Source organism: Pistacia vera, unplaced genomic scaffold, assembly GCF_008641045.1.
Source record: "Pistacia vera cultivar Batoury unplaced genomic scaffold, PisVer_v2 Contig342, whole genome shotgun sequence".
Taxonomy (NCBI): Eukaryota; Viridiplantae; Streptophyta; class Magnoliopsida; order Sapindales; family Anacardiaceae; genus Pistacia; species Pistacia vera.
Genome location: NW_022196160.1, coordinates 751,262 through 769,868, shown reverse-complemented (window position 1 = coordinate 769,868; position 18,607 = coordinate 751,262). Strand labels below are relative to the sequence as shown.

At 32.5% G+C, this 18,607-nt stretch overlaps 2 protein-coding genes and 2 pseudogenes across 2 annotated transcripts in view; 1 reads left to right on the top strand and 3 right to left on the bottom strand.

Annotated features, from left to right (window-relative positions):
• LOC116138611 (alpha-L-arabinofuranosidase 1-like) overlaps positions 1-1,197 on the bottom strand; it is a 99,340-nt gene extending 98,143 nt beyond the window's left edge. Inside the window, exon 1 of the mRNA XM_031424320.1 lies at positions 1,038-1,197. The gene's annotated coding sequence lies outside the window, so the exon portion shown is untranslated. The remainder of the gene's footprint in view (positions 1-1,037) is intronic.
• Positions 1,198-9,882: 8,685 nt separating this feature from the next.
• On the bottom strand, positions 9,883-11,435 carry LOC116138606 (annotated as a pseudogene).
• A 1,995-nt stretch (positions 11,436-13,430) lies between these two features.
• LOC116138605 (pectinesterase inhibitor-like) lies at positions 13,431-13,979 on the top strand. The gene has a single exon (XM_031424316.1). It carries the CDS (start codon positions 13,431-13,433, stop codon positions 13,977-13,979), a length of 549 nt encoding a protein of 182 aa, XP_031280176.1.
• Positions 13,980-14,656: 677 nt separating this feature from the next.
• LOC116138636 lies at positions 14,657-15,433 on the bottom strand (annotated as a pseudogene).
• Positions 15,434-18,607: the final 3,174 nt, after the last annotated feature.

Sequence of the window (18,607 nt, the reverse complement as noted above, 5' to 3'; positions counted from 1 at the left end):
AAGCTCTGCCCACAATCCACCAGCACCGGCATGATTGATCTCCTGGAGAAAAACACAGTAATATGGATAGTTAGTTTCTTTAAGTACCTTGCCTTACTTTTTCTCCCTTATGTCTTTAATAAATTAATTAGTAGCAGCGTGTAAGTTTATGTGCAAGTCTACCAACATGAATGGGATTAAAAAAAAATATAAAAAAAGTTAACATTAAAACAAAATTACTCCAAGTGCAAGTTAACAATAAACTACCTCAAAGAATATTCCAAAGAATGTTTCAGGAATCTGTCTGCCTCCAGAAGCATTAACAACCAATTCTGCTTTCTGATTTCTATTGGAAACCGAAGCCACTCCACAGAAGAAAAACAACAAAATAACAGCGCAATACACCTTGTTGGGAGCCATGCCTAACAAACCATGCATAGTAAAGGTTACATTTTGTTCACTTAACATGAAAAGGAATGCAAAAAACAACATTACCATCTTCTTAGACAAAACAGCTAATTCATACATCAAGTTAAAATAAGTAAAGCATCGAATAATTCATAGATTAAGTTAAAACCAAGTCAAATTCCCTTTCTAACTCCCGTATCAATGAAATCAGGTAACTTCTCAACATAAACCCATGGAATACCCAAAAAAACAAAAAACAAAAAACAAAAGAAGTTCTGGATGCTACCTCTTCTATATCCCTCTCTTCTCAAGCAGTGTATTACAAAACTAATTAAAATGATGTGTATGTAATAAAATACAAATACTTCTGTTTGTTGGTATTAGTTAGAAGGGAGAAGGGAAGATGTAGAGGAGGGAGAGATGAGTACTGTTGTTGTTTAAATTTTTTAATGAGAAGAGAAGGAAGAGAAGATGAAGATGGAGTGAGGTGAGGTGAGTCTTTATTATACAAAAAACACTCTTCACAGGCGTGCTCTGCTCTTGTATACTTTCTGCTTTTATTCTTAAGAATTAGACATCCAACTACCTACTATTACTGAAACAAGTGAAGAAAATTGCTGAGGGAATATTACTCAACCCCCGAGGTATACCTCAATTAATGAATCCCCACTAGTTTCAGAATCAGACAGAGGTTTTGTGATGATCTTTCTTTGCATACAAAAGGTTTTGTGGTTAACTTAAAAGAGTAGCAGTAGAAGAGACAGAGAGGTTTTGCATTAAAAGAGTGTATTTTCCAATTTCATGCATGAGAAGGAGACACCCACTAGCATATAATACAACAAAAATATCCCTTTACCTTGTTATTTTATCTATATGTAAAGTAGTATTTGTTGGCACATCATCCATCCACCATAAATGTAATTTTACCTCTGAGCTACTCGGTTGCCTTATTAAGCAAGGATCCCAAAATATCACTACTTCCATCTTTTGTTCCTATAAGTAACAACCAATTATATAACCATAAGATCAAGAAAATCGCTCCAAATAATTACTACCCTAAATTAAATACAACAACAAATGAATTCTATGTAATTTGGAGGGATATTATCAATCAGAGACAATGTTTTCTTAAAAAGACGAGTTTTAAAATGCACAAAAAAGTCACGTTTAGTGCTGATAGAAAAAAAGTCTAAAAGATTCATATAACTAATATATTTATTTTATAAATGTAACTTAAGTTTAGAATTTTAAATTTTATAAATAAAATAAAAAGATAAATAAATCATTAAGACATCAACTATCTAAACGTGAGACTCTATAATCACTTTACAGAAGTTAAATTAGTAGATTAATTTGTTTTTTCTTTTTATTATTTTTTCACTTTCTCTTTCCCTTTCCTTCAACTCCATCAGAAAACGCAGACCCAAGACCTACAAAACCAGCAGCACCAACACCCACTTGCACAGCTAAGCAAAGATGTGATATATTTGGGTAACATAGAGTTATTACTAACGTCAACTGCCCATCGTTTTCCAAACTTAAAGATTTGATTTGATGGATATGAGAATAATTATAGGTCCCACTTAAATATTTTTACTTGATAAGTTGATATCATGAATTGAAACAGCAAGATAAATTCCCGTTTTACAAATGATATTACAGTTCTCCTATTAGGAAATTTGAAATGCAGATAAAATTAATTTAAAAGGAAACAAGATAATAGAGTGGGCATTACCAAAGCTGGTGTAATATTGATTATTATTTCAACATCACTGCTTGAAATATCATAAATTGACGAGATGGGTGATGCACATGGAAATTTATCAAAACTGTACATTTATTCCTTGAAAAAGGAAAAATTATATTGCACTCAAATATATACATACATCCAATAAAGAGTTGAGATTCGAGTTGTAACAAAAAACTACCACCCACCACGATTTAAAACAAACCTTCAAAACCTTTAGTTTATAGTATTATACACTATTTTTGGATAATATCACCAAACCCATCACTTTAGGCTCTAGCTATTTTTGCCGATGAACATTGAAGGTTAGTGCCCATATATATAAAATATAAACTCATCTCACAATAGATGTTGACCAAGAATTATTTCAAAAATTAACAGTCTAAGAATGCTCCTAAAAGTCTCGTATATGAATAAAAATCTAAAACATTTCGATCTAAGAGTGCAGCTTTTTAATATATGCATGTATTTAAAAGCTTTGCAAATTATTAAATTGTTGTATTATCATTTATGGACATGGAAATATCATATATTGATATTTCTGGGTCATGAGTTATAAATTAAAGACCCATTAAGTACAACTACACCTGGCAGCAGTTGTTGCCGTATGAAGAAAATTATTTTAAGACTCCAGCTAGATGATGCCGAAGTCTTTTCCTATAACTACAATTGATATTACTTCTATTGGGGAATTTGAAATGCAGATAAAATTAATTTAAAAGGAAACAAGATAATAAAGTGGGCATTACCAGAGCCGGTGTATTGGTTATTGTTTCAACATCACTGCAGGAAATAAATTAAATAATCCTTTGTAGCTTTGTCAAACTAAGTTTATATACAAAATTAGAAAAGTGATGCACATTGAAATTTGACAAAACTGTACATTTATTTCCTTAAAAAAGGAAAAATTACATTGCACTTAAATATATAGTTATATACATACATTCAATAAAGAGTTGAGATTCAAGAAGTTGTACTAAAAAACTACCCACCGCCATTTAAAACAAACCTTCTAGACCTTTAGGGCATGCTTGGAAGTTTTTTTTCTATTGGTTTTGAGGTGTTTTTAAATCATTATTTGCTAGATTTTTTATGCACTGATTTTTATTGGCTCAAAAACCCCCAAGAACCAGTGTAGTGTATTTTTGAGGGGTTTACAAAACACCCCAAATTGGGGTGTTTTAGTTGGTTTTAAAATTTTATTCCACAAATACCCTATATACTATAAAACTATCATAATTACATCCAAAATAATAATAATAATAATAATAACCATATTATGCACGTCTTTAACCATATTAAATATAAAACAATTTTAAGCAATCATTAAAAAAAAAAAATTATTAAAATCTCATTTCTAGATGCTTTCTTAGAGAAGTAGAGTTAAAATTTTTCAATCATTCCAGATGTTGCAAAGAATGGCAAAAAAATGATAAGAGGACTTTACCACATTTGCAATTATAAAATACTAATAAGTAGAAAACAAATAAAGAATTCTTACCTTATAATTGAAAAAACAAAACTCTAAAGTACTAGTTAGAGTTAGGGTATTTTTATGGGCATATATGTAAATGTATCATTTTAAAAAACTGTTAGAACTGCTAGAAAATAAACTTCTAATCACAGGTTGGGTGTTTTAAAAACCGCTACTAAAAACCTCTCAAAACTGCTACGATGGTTTACCCTCAAAACTGCTACAGTGATTTACCCTCATAACCGCTACCATGAAACTCCCAAGCGGACCCTTAGTTTATATTATTATAAGCTGTTTTTTGATAATATAACTAAACCCACTTACATATTTTGGATGTAATTTTTTTCTATTGTAGTTTATAGTTAGCTGGTCGTGGAAAATAATTTATAATGAAAGGAACTCACCAAAAGAATGGGTATAATAATAATTTATATACTTGGTTAATTTGTTATTATTTTATAGAAGTTAAATTAATAGAATAGTTTGTTTTTTCTTTTAGTATGTTTTCCCTTCCTCTCTTCTCTCACTTTCTCTTTTCCTTCCTTCAACTCCATCAGAAAAAAAGACCCAAGACCTACAAAACCAGCCGCACCTAAACCCACGCTAACACCCACCTGCACAGCCAAGCAAAGATTTTGTCTTTTTTCTGATTATGATAATAAAGTGGGCGTTACCAAAGTTGGTGTATTGATTATTATTTCAACATCACTGCAAGAAATAACATAAATTGATGAGATGGGTGATGCTGATGCTGATGCTGATTTGTCTGTACATTTATTTCCTTAAAAAATGAAAAATTATATTGCAGTTACATATATACATAACATTCAATAAAGGGTTGAGATTCAAGAAGTTGTACCAAAAAACTACCCACCAGCATTTAAAACAAATCTTCCATACATTTAGTTTATATTATTATACACTGTTTTTTTTATAATATCATTAAACCTACTTACGTATTTTGGATATAATTTTTTCTATTGTAGATTATAGTTAGATGGTCGTGGAAAATAATTTATTATGAAAGGAACTCACCAAAAGAATGGGTATAATAATAATTTATATACTTGGTTAATTTGTTATTATTAAATCATGATACAAAACTAACCTTATTTGTTGCTTTATTTAATTTACAAATACTTGTAAATACAAGCTTTTTATTAATGTTAAAAAAAAGGGATATGAGAGACAAATATATGAGTTAAATTTTGGGAGAACGACCTTTTCCCACCCAACGTTTGGCAAAACAACACTTTCCCACCCGTCAAATTTCAAAATGACACATTCTCACTCTTTGTCATGTTTTGTTAGTATTTTTTGTTAATATTTGACTAAAAATACGAAAATACCCTTAAATTGTTTATTTTTTAATTAGTTTATTATAAATTAAAATTTAGTTAAGTTAAAATCTTTACTCGATTATTTATTAGTTTAAGTGTAAAGATATCTTTTTTTTCCTTTGTTTATTTAATTAATTAGGAATATTGATTTTTTATGTTAATTAGTAAAAATGAAAAATATTATAAATTTAGTAGATTATTGAATAATAGTGATGGGATATTGATGAAATTATAAATAAATAAATATTAAGATTATTTAACTTTAAACAATTTCATGGCATTATTCTTAACCTGTTAGGTGGGATTAACTATTTTTTCTTTTTTGAATTTTTAATATTTGACTTTTTGGCTAATTAAAAAATTATAAAGTCAAATATTTAAGGGTATTTTCGTCCTTTTAGTAAAATATTAACGGAAAACATAACAGAACCTAACAAAGGGTGAAAAAGTGTAATTTTGAAACTTGAAGGGTGGGAAATGTCGTTTCACCAAACCTTGGGTGGAAAAATGTCATTCTCCCTTAAATTTTCTTTATTAATGGGTCCTTTAAAACATCAATAGAGGATCATATCATAACATCCAGCATTGATAAAGATTTTGGGTGAAACCTTATACTTATCCATGCAAGCGTTAAGACATTGAGCCGTTGTACAATTCCTGAGAAAAGGTAAGTGAGAATCACAATTATCAACCTTTGTTTGAGCTTCATCAAACATTATACCTATAAATTACAATTATCATGTCAACTATGGCTGTAAAATATATAGAGTAATAATACATATTATTGACCTAAAATAACTAATATAGACCTACCAAATAACTAATATAAATGATACGTACAAGTCCTAAAACACTTATAAATATGAGTGGACAAGAAATTATAAGTTCTAAAACACTTGCTAATTAAGTTGAATTGAAGAATTTCACTCCAAATCCTAAAACACTTGGATTGTGGAATGCAATAGAGAAAATTCGACCCAAGCAAGTTCCAAGGAGGGAGAGAGTCCAAACATTTCAGCTCAAACCATTCCAAGCCCAAGCTCAACAAAGAAAGCTCAAACCCACCAAGAAAGAAGCCCAAGTGTTGAAGTGGTGACCCAAGTCTCATTCCAAAGGGGAAGGCCTACATGAACCCTTATTGGATCCATTTGCATGATTCTCAAGGTCCAAACTCTTACACCCTTATTAGTAGACTTAATTAGGGTCATTGATTAAGTTTTGATCTAATGAAGTATGCTTATTTCAAGTAATGGGATGGTTAAAGACATAGATCATAGAATTAGGGAATCATGTCTCTTTTGCATTAAATAGGCATAGTCTTACTGTTTGAATGAATGGCTTGTAATATTAGTTAATTTAATTCATTTTAATGTATTTGTTAATTACTTGTTTATCCTTGTATTTATCTATATAATGACAACTATTTTCATTGTAATATTTAGCTTATGAAATATATGAAAATTGGTTTATCCATTTGAGAGAGAACTTTTGTGTTCTTTGTTTGTGCATTATTTATCCAAGTCTTGGCAAGGGGATTTGGTGGTGAATCAATTCAAGTTGGTGAAGCAATCCTTTATACTTGAAGTGTTTTTACTTGTCTTGGTCCAAAATTGCAAGTAAGTGTGAGATTGTTCTTGTTTTGTATTTGGCCGAATTTTAACTTGGATTTATGGCATGTTGTATTGTTGAATTGGTTGGAAATTTATCAATAGACCTACCATGCTGACATATATATGATTCATTTTATTAAAATCACATTAGCATATAAATGAATCAAACATTAGAGCTATAGTTAAAAGATGAAAAAACATTATATTCAATAAAATATCTATATAATTCATTTTATAAAATCATCTTATTAGTAAATCAATTAAACATTATCTGTAAATAATTAAAAATAATGAAAAATACAAAGCTTAATTCATAATATTAAGAAGAATACATTACCTGATAACATAATCAAAAGAAGAAGAAAAAAAAAAAGCATTGAAAGTTTGGTGATCCTCATTGTTTTTTCTTTTATGTGATTATTTTACTCTCTAAAGTTATAGCCCGTAAGCAACAAACGAAGTTAATATATATAGTAACATTTACTGGAAACTTCAGTTTCATTACCATTTTACTTCATTCAACAATTAATTAAAATGTTAACATTTAAAATATGAATCACATTAATATTATAATAAAATGGTAAATTAATTTAATGTACCCAAGTTAGAATTGGTATTAATTGTTCTAATAGCATCAAATTTAACTGTCACAATAAAATCATGCATGTGGATGCTAATGTTTTTGGTTTCGCTGTATTGGAAATTATATGCACTATTAGAAGTTTGATATCTCTGATAGCAATGACTTATGATTATTATGTGCAGATAGGAAATTAATTTTAATAAACAGTAAGTAAAATTAGGACGAAGGGACTCAATATCTTTTGATGTTTTTGTTTATCAATTTATGTAAAGAGAGTCTAAGACATGAAGCCTTTATCAATTGAGTTAGCCTTTACTCTTTACCTCAATTTTCTCTTAAGAATGTCTATACAAATTTATTCTGATTCTTGTATGAATCCATAGGGGATTTATGGATTATTGTATATCTCCCGGGTTTAGATAATTTTCTCATAAAACACATCCAAGCTGTACTATATATAAAATTATTAAAAAAAAAAAGGTAATACATTGACCATGTGTATAATTAACAATCTGTACTATATAAAAAATTAGAGTAAACGATATATTCTCACTCTAGGTTTGGCGAAATCCTAAGTTGGTACCCTTGGACGCACATTAGTAGATCGCCGCCTCTAATAATGCTTTGGCACACATTAACAGACATCACCCACAGCGTTTTTCGCCATTTTTCGCCAATTATTTCACCCAAAATCACTCTTGTCACCACCATTCGAACCCCCATCCTCCCCTCTACAAAACCTTACACTTCACAACCTCTCACCACTCGCTAATCGTCAGCCCTAACATGCAACTATTTTTTGTTGGTTTTCAGCCGCATTAAGGGGCGAGAACCCCAACCACCACCACCATTTAACTCCTTGGATCCCCCCCCTACAAAACCCCTAACCTTCCCAACCACAATAGCTCATCGTTTGTCACCCACCATTTCGCCAAAAACATGACAAACATGAACCTCTCGGTCGATGAATGGCGACTAAACGATTGGTGGGGAACAGAGGTGGCGGTGGGCCATGCAATGCTGTGCCTAAAAATTCAAGGCTTATCATACCGTGGGCTGTGCCATGTCAAGGCCCACAAAAATTCATGCCCTATCATGTCATGCTAGCCTGCCAAATTTGAAGGCACATGGCATGACACGATATATAGCGAGCCATGCCTTGGGCCAGCCCACATGCTTTGTAAAAATATTTAATTTTAATATTTATAAATTATGGTAATTTTGATTTATTATTAATAATTATTATAAAAATATTTTATATTTTATATTTAGTGACATTTTGTATTTATATTAATTAAAAAAATGTACAATCACTATGAAATATAATTAAATAATGAGACATTGAAATATTAATTGAATTTCAACACTTTGTATTACTTATAAATTATAATTATAAATTACAAATACAAACATAGAAATTAGGATTAAGAATTATTATACATTTTCATTTTCATTAATTTCTAAATTCTTAAAATCTTCAAATATATCTTCAAAAACACATTTTTTTTATTTTTCGTGTCGTGCCATGCCAGCCCACATGCCTTTTTTAAAGGTCCACGATACGACCCACATATTTTCATGTTGTGTCATGTCGTGTTTTTTTTTCATGCCATGCCTTGCTGTGGCATGTTTTTTTCGTGTCATGTCGTGGGTCGGCACGGCCCACCGTCGGCTCTAGTGGGGACATAAGGGTTTTGTGTGGTTGGAGACATTGATTGCAATGGAGGTGTCCAATTGGATTTTTACCACCGAAATCCATCGAAGAATAAGGAAACCCTAAACCTAATGACATCGGCGATCAGAGGGGCCATTGAGTCGAGAACCAGAGGGGTTTTAGATAGTAGACTACGGGGAAGGTGATGGAGGTGACCAAGGGGTTCAACGCAATCGGAAACAATCCAGATTGGGCAAAAATTGAGAGGGTGTGCAGTCGCCAAGGATGTTATTGAAGTAGTATGACAATAAAATAGTAAATTAATAATTGTACTAATTTAGGGGTTAAAACGTAATTTATTTATTTATTTGTTAAGGGCATTATGGTAATTTCATCCACTGTAACCTAAAAATTGTTAATATTGTTATTTTAAGGGTGAGAATTTGGAATAAATGCAACCAGAGGTACCAACTTAGGATTTCACCAAACCTCAGGTGGGAATATGTCATTTACTCTTTTATATAATATATGAGGTAGAAGCATATTGCATGACCTTTAACTACCTTTTAAAATAAAAAATTAAAAAGGATCAAATTCTAAACTAAACTGATTAGAGAGATTCTAAGAGCCAAGAAGGGAACATGGAGAAGAAGATGTAAGATGCTCCTTTGCACATGATACGGCATCACACAAAGCAAGTTTTATTTTATGTGGGATGGACCGGGCTGGGCCGCTTTGCCAGTTATTATCCCGCAAAATATAATTCACTTGATACACTTGTTATCCATTCTTAAATAGATAATTAAAATTTTATTATTTGAATTATTAAACCACTTGAAACTTGTAAATATTTTCACTCCATAGCATTCATTTTACCCTTAAATTTACACCTCCATTCACTTTTCATCTTCTCTCCACCACTTCTCATTACTAATGGCTTCATCCCAAATTCTCAACAACCGTTATAAAATCAGTGAAACTATTCCCTCCACCACCACGACGGCCGCCCCCACCACCAAACATAAACCCGCGAACATAACATTTTCCACTGTAGCCCCTCTTATTCTAACCATTACCATAATCTTTTTTATTTTTCAAGGTGGTGGAAAGTCATATGGTGATTGTGAAGGTGGTGCTCTTGGTGATGATGATGATGGGGAGGAGGATTATACTCCACTCCATTGATGCAATCTGAAGTTTTTGCCATCTCATGAGGCCATACTCTAGACGGGTTTCTTGTTTGCTCCAACAAAGAATCCTTCACATGATCAGCTTGAACCATCTCGCTACTTTTTTTCTGCCACCAAGAAGTTCATACTAATTAGAACAACTAATATTAAAGAGTAGTTTAGTTTTGGTATCTAAAATATGTTCATAATTTTACCTTTACTTTGAACACATTAGAAACAAGTACCCTAAAATGGGTTATATTTGCATTTGTCACTTCCAGACCCAATGAATTCAAAGCTTCCATCAATTTTACAAATCCACCTAGCTTATGTTCGCAAAACACTTTAACAAAGAACTCGCTTCCATCTAATGGAGCCACTTCAACTTGCACCTTCAAATGTACAATAAAATTGACATATTGAAATTCTAATTAGAGAGAGGAAGGAGATATTATATTTAGATTTTAGAGTACGTTACCTCCATTTGTTGTGTCTTGTCATTAGTGATTTCTAGGTCTTGATTCTGCACTTTAGGAAGAGTACTGTCATTACCTGAAGCAGCTGTTACTGAAAATCTTTGGCTTCACGATGTTGTGGTTAACATTCATGCTTGCAGTATTGTTCTCGGGGCTCCCTTCATCATTTGAATGCTCCTCCAGTTCATCTTGAAGCTCTTTTATTTCCTTTAACAACTCTTTTATAAAGTCTATTGCGTCACCAAGGATTGAAGCTTTATCCATCTGAAAACATCAAACATCCAATCATTCTATAACACTAATACAATTTACTGTTAGAAGATATAAGATGAAATTAAAAAGAAGAATGAATTACTTTTGAAATTTTAGGAACCAAAGCTCGAAGAGCATAAAGCCTATCATTAAGCTTCTTCCTTCTTTTCCTCTCAACTACAAGGTTTTTAGATTGAGGTCCCTTCCGCGCTCTCCTCTAATACTTGGCATCATCCTCATCATCAATCTGGTCACTGCAATATGAGATTAAATATGACTGTCCATTCTAATGCACTTTATTAACTGGTGATGAGAAATTAGCATCCATGTTGCTTGTAGTAACCATCCATTGATATCCTGCATTGCACTGCGATAAAATCAATCACATGTAGATCTTCAGGTACCTGAAATTATCATGAAATATAAATACCATGCATCAGCAGTTGCACATATAACTAACCAATTATAGGCAATGTCTAGTTAGGTTTCTCAAACTAATCTTATATGTTAAACAAAAAGAATAAGTAGAGAGGGTAGTGTATACTTCTTTAGTTGCTAAGTGCTAACAGCTCAATCAGTCCTCCCACCACTAGTATCAATACCTTAGTCTAAACTGTTTCCTGAAAATTATCGCAAGGAAAGTAATGTCAGGTCAATTTTTAAAGCGGAGAAATGTGCAACGGATGCACATAAATTCTGTGTTATATCAATAGATATGAATGTTCATAGTAGGTTACCTTCATAACATTTGCATCTAAGCTATTAGAGAAGTTTGTCTAGCTTGGATGGTTTGAAATCAAGGTTTGTGCATGATTAATCCTGAATAATTATGAAATAAGGTAATTAGTTATATAATTGAAATATTTATATATAAGTAATTAAAAAGAGTTATGTATATGAATGAATATATATAAAAAAAAAAAAAATTACCCGAAGTCTAGGGGAATAGAAGAAGGAAGTTGAGAAAGAAGTTCACAAGATTTAGTTCTTGGATGTTGAATTATAACATCCCTACAAGGAAGAATTGGAGAAACTGGAAAATGAAGCTCTTCTCTGCCATTAATACTGTTCATCTCAATTCTAGCACAACAACAATCCATCCACTCAATAAATCTAAGTCAAAAGAGATTCATATTAATAATGTGATGCATAAGCATAGATCACAAAAAAGAAAAGAAGAGAATTTACTTAACTGACCTTTGATCATCGTTGAGTTTCCAGAGAACACAGTAATCTCATCCTTCAAGTCCTACAGGTTGCCTTAGTAGCTCTATTAAATTTTAGATAACTCTGATGTTACCAATTAAGCGAATGGAAACATTAAATGATGTTTATATATAAATAAATATAAATGAAGATGTAGGTACCGTTGAGTGTTTGCATGAGAAAGAAGAGAGAATTTTGTGGTTAGTTTAGTTTAGTTTGGAGAAAGGGAGAATTTTATATAATATATGAGGTAGGAGCATATTGCATGACCGAACTACCTTTTAAAATGATAAATGTATCATCAAATGTAGTAGTATTAATACATATTTAAAGTGAGGATGTGTTAAATAATATATCTTATGTAAATAAAGTTATGACCAGTGTTTTAAAACCCGACACAGTTCAACCGAGACTTGGGGCCTTTACTGGGTCGGGTTACCAATTTTATTGTTCATGGCAAACCTTAGAAATTAGGACAACGATCGACAAACAATTGGTGGCTAAGATGTTTGGGGTTTTGAAGAAGAAATGCCTGTGAGTCGAAAGGTGGTGACAAAAGTGATTTATGGTGAGTGAAACGACTGAAAATCGTAAAAATAAATCAATGGCAACAGCTCGCTGTTGCCAGCGATTGGCGAGGCGAACAAGGGTAGGGTGAGATTGGTTTTGGTTAGGTGACTTAGGAGAGAGTTTTCATGGTAATGAGGTGTCTTGTCGATGCTGAAAATAGGCCCTATTTGGCATGGATTGTGTCGATGTTGGTGGTGTAATTTGGGATGTTTTTGCAAGATTTCAAACTTGTATTGTAGAGACTTATATTAATTTTTAGAGGTTTTTTTTTTTTTTTTTTTTTTTGGATTTCAAACCTTTTACATGCTGATGTCACCGGTTTGACCCACCAGTCAAACTGGCTCAACCAGTCAACTCGAGACCTCACCACTTTATCAGGTTTCACCCCGGGCCAGGTTTTAAAACCTTGGTGATGACGTATTAAATGATATAACTATGCCACGTAGGGTGACACTTGGATCGTGAAATTTGAGATTATCTTGACATAAATAACATTAGCCTATATTTATATTCGGTTCATAATAGATGATTAATTGTTGAAACTAAGATGATTCTGTGCATATTTTGGTTTAGATGTTACCATGAATAGCAATGATTTAAAGTTAAATATGAGGCAGTTTCGTAACTTTCGCTTGATTGTTTAGATGTTACCATGAATAGCAATGATTTAAAGTTAAATGTGAGGCAGTGTCGTAACTTTCGCTTGATTGTTTACCATAAAAATTAAAAAGACATTACGTGTGTATTATTAACTACCATAATATATACCAACCATTAATGCTCCTGTATTTAAAAATAGAAATATTGTTAAACTCTAAAGACATAAATGCAAATCTGTCAATATAAATATATATATTTTGATGCTTTTCCTTACAAAGAAGACTCCCTTTTGATCTATTACATAAAGGTCTCCCTATAGCCATAATTATCCAAACACTTTTAAGAAGAAACAAAAAGCAAAAATGGCTTCTTTCAAAAGCTACTTCTTTCAGGCTTCAATTCTACTGGGGATGATGCTATTCGTTGCACCTTCATTAGCAAGGGCAAATGTGAAGGTGACAAAGGGTGTTATTAATGATATTTGTTCCAAGACACAGAATCCTTCTTTCTGCTTGGGGGTTCTTAATCAAATTCCTGGAGCAACTACTGCAGATCTTCCAGGTCTAGCCAAAATCACTATTGACTTGGCAAGTTCTAATGCTACAAAAACCCTTCAACTAATCAAATCATTAGTCCCAAAAGCAACTAATAGTAAACTTAAGGAGAGATACGGAACTTGCTCTGAGCATTATGATAATGCCATTGGTGACCTTGATGATGCTCAACAACACTTGAAAACTGGTGATCCAATGGGTGCCAATTTTTCAGCTTCAGCTTCCATGGATGAAGTCGGCGATTGTGATGATGAATTAAAAGGGCTCCCAGCGGATCCTTCAGTCCTGAAGGGCAACCAAGACCTAAATAACATTTGTAGTATTATTTTGGTTATTGCTAACCTTATACCCCGTTGAAACATGTTTGTTTCTAACAAATTAGTAACTGTGAAATCAAATCATCAATAAATTACTCCAAATGTATTCTGTCTTACTTAAATCCATATAAATACATCCCTAATATCCATCTTTGTGACTTTCATATTTTCTTACAGCCTTAGTAAGACACCAATTGCTCGAGTCATAGTGGTAGATGTATCCATCAAGTATGGATTTAATAAAGTTTTAAGAGCAGTTTGCAATCAATAACTTCAAATATTTTTTTTCTCTATTAATATTATGTGCAGACTCCACCTAGTCATTCATTTAGCAATAACGATTTTGTGCAATGTGTTCACCAGAATAAGTTAATATCTCAACAACACATTGGATCAGCATCAGCCTTAATTATGAATAACTTTGGAGAGCAAAAGTGGAAGCAAGCATATACTGATTGAACACATGGATAATAAGGGGCCCAGATGACCAATATCTTTCATCAACATAGTTCAATTGATAATCTAAAAACATTCCAAAAGCTGTATTGGAAAGAAAGAGACAGAATTTGAGAGTATCTATTTATTCTCTTAAATTTAGATTTATAGCACAATGTATTTCACCATCATCAGCATTACATTTATATGATTCTCCAATCTTATTCAAGATAATGGACCTAATATCCAGGGCTAACAAAAGCAAGACAGTTGATGAATGCATTACCAGTACAATTCAGGAACGCAAAGTAGTAGGTTTGTAGTCTATCACTAGAACTTTATCCAAATGGGACAGGAACAAGTTTGCAAATTCAACATGCGCAGGATGAGCTATATACTCTGCAACACCCTCTGTGCTCTCAAAGGTAGATTCAAAGATATGAGTGAAACCTTGATGCAGATTCTCAATACTCACATCCCTGCCCCTGTTGCAACACATAACAAAATGGCAAAAGGGTGAAGATTTTTTAACTCAGGTACCAAAACCACACTAAGTTATTGTTAACATCACAATTTTCCAGAAATTGTGTAGATCCAGACAAGTATATTATAAGCGTAATTTGTTAAACAACTATAAGGGCAGGCTGGCAGCAATACGACTACTACAATGAGCCACCAGGACTCAAGATTTGCATCAAAACATGCTTATGAAAAGGTTAAGAGACAAATAACCAGAGGTTTGGTAAATTCTTCACAGAATGTAAAGTGCAATGCTTTTAAATCCCAGAAAGAATATTCTAATCTTTCAATAAGGCGCCATTAAAAACACTATAGCAGGATTTTCCAAAACTCAGAAACCCCATAACCCATATAAACAGTAAGCTAAACAAGATCACATATTGAGTGTTTATCATATTACTATTGAAAATACTTCATGGGTTCGACGAGATTGACAAGATTAGCATAGCCTTTGATGAGCTGATCAATTTCTTCTAATTTTACCTCGTCTTTGAACCTCGCGAGTAAAATGTGCTTCACCACTCCTTTAGCCTCTTCCATTTCCTAATGTGCTTCGTACATTAAAAAATAAATAAATAAATAATTTGTCAAGCATAATGTTAGGTGTAAATGACTTGGTGTTGAAATGGTTGGTGGGACGTGGACATCATTTTTATAGAGCCGACGACGTATTCCCACCGAGGTTTATTGAAATCTTAAATTGATACTTTTGATTACATTTGTTCTTGATTTCTATCTTTAAAGTAACGATGCTTTCTTTATTTTAACAGATCCCAACAATTTACTGTAGCGAAGCGCACGTTAGCACGCTAAAATGCGTTGAAGCTTTCTTTGGCATAAAGTGGACACATTTTAGCAAAAAGCGGCTCATGTTGGTAGTGTTCAAGCTGACAATTTTTTGCTTTTTTTGACTAATTTCGAAGTCTAAAATCACATTCGAAACCATCATTGGACTCCCTACAACCTCTTTTACAAAACCCATACCTCCACTTGCAGACCTCAATCATTGTTTTCGACCACCTCCAACAGTCACTAATAATATTAGTTTAAAGGTGAAAATTTGAAATAAATACAACTAGAAGTATCAACTTAGAATTTCGCCAATCCTCAAGTGAGAATATGTCTTTTACACTCCGTTTTGCTACTTTTTTTTATTTTGTATTTGACTTAATCATCGGAGGGGGCACACTAGTAAAAACCATCTGGCCTCTTTAACGTTAGCAAATCTTTGTGTAAGTGATTGCAGGATCCGTAGAAATCTCCTAGTTTGAGCAAATCTCCTATTGACATTCACATACCTCTCCGCAGCAACTTCTGCCTGAGTCATTATTTTTTCGCTCAAACAATGATAATTAATTGTTAGAAATATTGGCGCAATTGGTGAGGCCATCATGATCAGCTCAGGCAACTCAACAAGATGATCAATTATACTGTCAAAAACTTGTATATCACATTCGAAGCCATGAATTAGCGAGATAGATTTAATATTTTAGCTCATTAAATTAATTCTATTAGACTACAACCTCAAATTAAAACCAGTAATCCAAATGAAACCAGTAAGTATTAAAATAAAGAATAGTGAAAAAAAATTAAAAAATAAAAACTTTTTTTATCTTACTGAGGTTGTGATTGCAGGAGTTTTGTCACTGCTTCTTGCACAATTAATTCTTGTGTTCAAGATTCTTCATTATATCTGAAGTATTCAGACCCACATTAGAATTTGCCTAATATAATCTAAGGATATTGCACACTCGTAATCTCAACAAAATGTTTGAAAGAAAAACTTGAGAAAATTGAGTTTAATTAGTTATAGTCCGTATGTAAAAGAACTTTATATTTAACAAAATTATGGTTGGCTTTATAAATTACAAACTTTATGTTATAAATCCACTGTTGTAAAAAAATTTTGGACAGCTGAACTTTGAAAAATAAAACATCTTAATATTTTTTTTATTTGAAATAAAAACCGGGGTAGGGGTACTTTCAAGTTTCAACCATATGCCCTTCTATCCATCTGGCCACAAGTTGGTGGTTAAACATTTTAATATTTGATTTGCATGTAGCAAAAAAAACATATAAATAATTAATTACAATATCATAAGATATTGACAACTTTATTAATTAATTACATTCCTTATAAGTTTCCCAAAGGAAATTTGGCTTGAAATAATTATATTTTTGCGATATTGAAATGTTATTTGGAAAAGTGAATATTTTTTGTCTATTTTTGCATGACTTGTTTTATTTGATTATCAATACCTTCCTTCCCAAGATAATAATTTATTTCCTATTTGACGTTTATACTAAGATATTTGTTTGCCATATATTTGGCATTACCTTTTATGGCATCAAAACCTTCATATAATATAATAAAACACGAGAATGGGGGTCCAAATATATAAGGGAATGTGGATAATAATATTGTACTTGATATATGATATCTCTACTTAATCAATATCAAAATATTCTTATAGCTTTTCTCCTTTTAATTATTCCTTTGAGTTTCGGATCCGAATATGCATCTTTGCTTTCTCTTTAGCCTTCTCAATAGATGATATATGATTTTCTGAGACCACAATTTTCCCAAGAATTCACTCACAAAAACTAACCACAAATGAAAACCAAATATTGCCACTTAATTTTTTCATTTCATTTCCATGTTGTTACAACTTATAAAGTTGAAAATTAAGTACTACGCATTTATAACTTACATAACTTATTTATGTATATTGTATAGTACGTTGGCTATATATATTATAAAGAGTAAATGACATATTCCCATTCGAGGTTTGGCGAAATCTTAAGTAGGTACCCTTGGTTGCATTCATTCTACATTCACACCCTTAAAGTGACAAAAAAGTGTTTGATTTAATGGTGAATGGGTAAATTGGTCATTTTGTAGGAGGCAACGCATATTAACAAACATTACCCTCAGCTTTTTTCGCCCTTTTCCGGCGATTCTTTCACCCAAAAGCACCCTTGTCACCACCATTCGAACCCCCATCCTTCTCTCTACAAAACTTTTCCCTTCACAACCCCTCATCACTCGCCGATTGCCAACCACGGCAACCGTGACATGCAATTATTTTTTTCTGGTTTTTGGCCATTTTGAGCGGCTACAACCCCAACCACCACCACCGTTTGACTCCTCGCATCCCCCCTAAAAAATCCCTATCCTTCCCGACCATGACAACTCACAATTTGCCGTCTACCACTTCACCAAAAACGTGATGAACACAAACCTCTTGGCTGGCAAATGGCAACTAAACAGTTGGTGGGGACATAGGGGTTTTATAGAGTTGGTTGAAGTGGTGGTGTTTAATTGGATTTTTACTGTCGAAATCCAGCAAAAAACAAGGAAACCCTAAACCAAACTGCACCGGCAATCAGAGGGGGTAATGAGTCGGGAACCAAAGGGGTTTAGACGACGGACTATGTGAAAGGTGATAAAGGTGACCAGGGGGTTCAACACCATCAGAAATAGCCCAAATCGAGCAAAAATCGACAGGGTGCACAGCCACTGAAGGTGTTATTGAAATAATTTAAAAATAAAATGGTAAATTTATAATTGTATTAATTTATTTATTAAGGACATTATGATAATTGCACCGTTTGTAACCTAAAAATTGCTAGCAGTATTTACTTTAAGGGTGAGAATTGGAATAAATGTAATCAAGGGTACTAACTTAGGATTTCGCCAAATCTCAGGTGAGA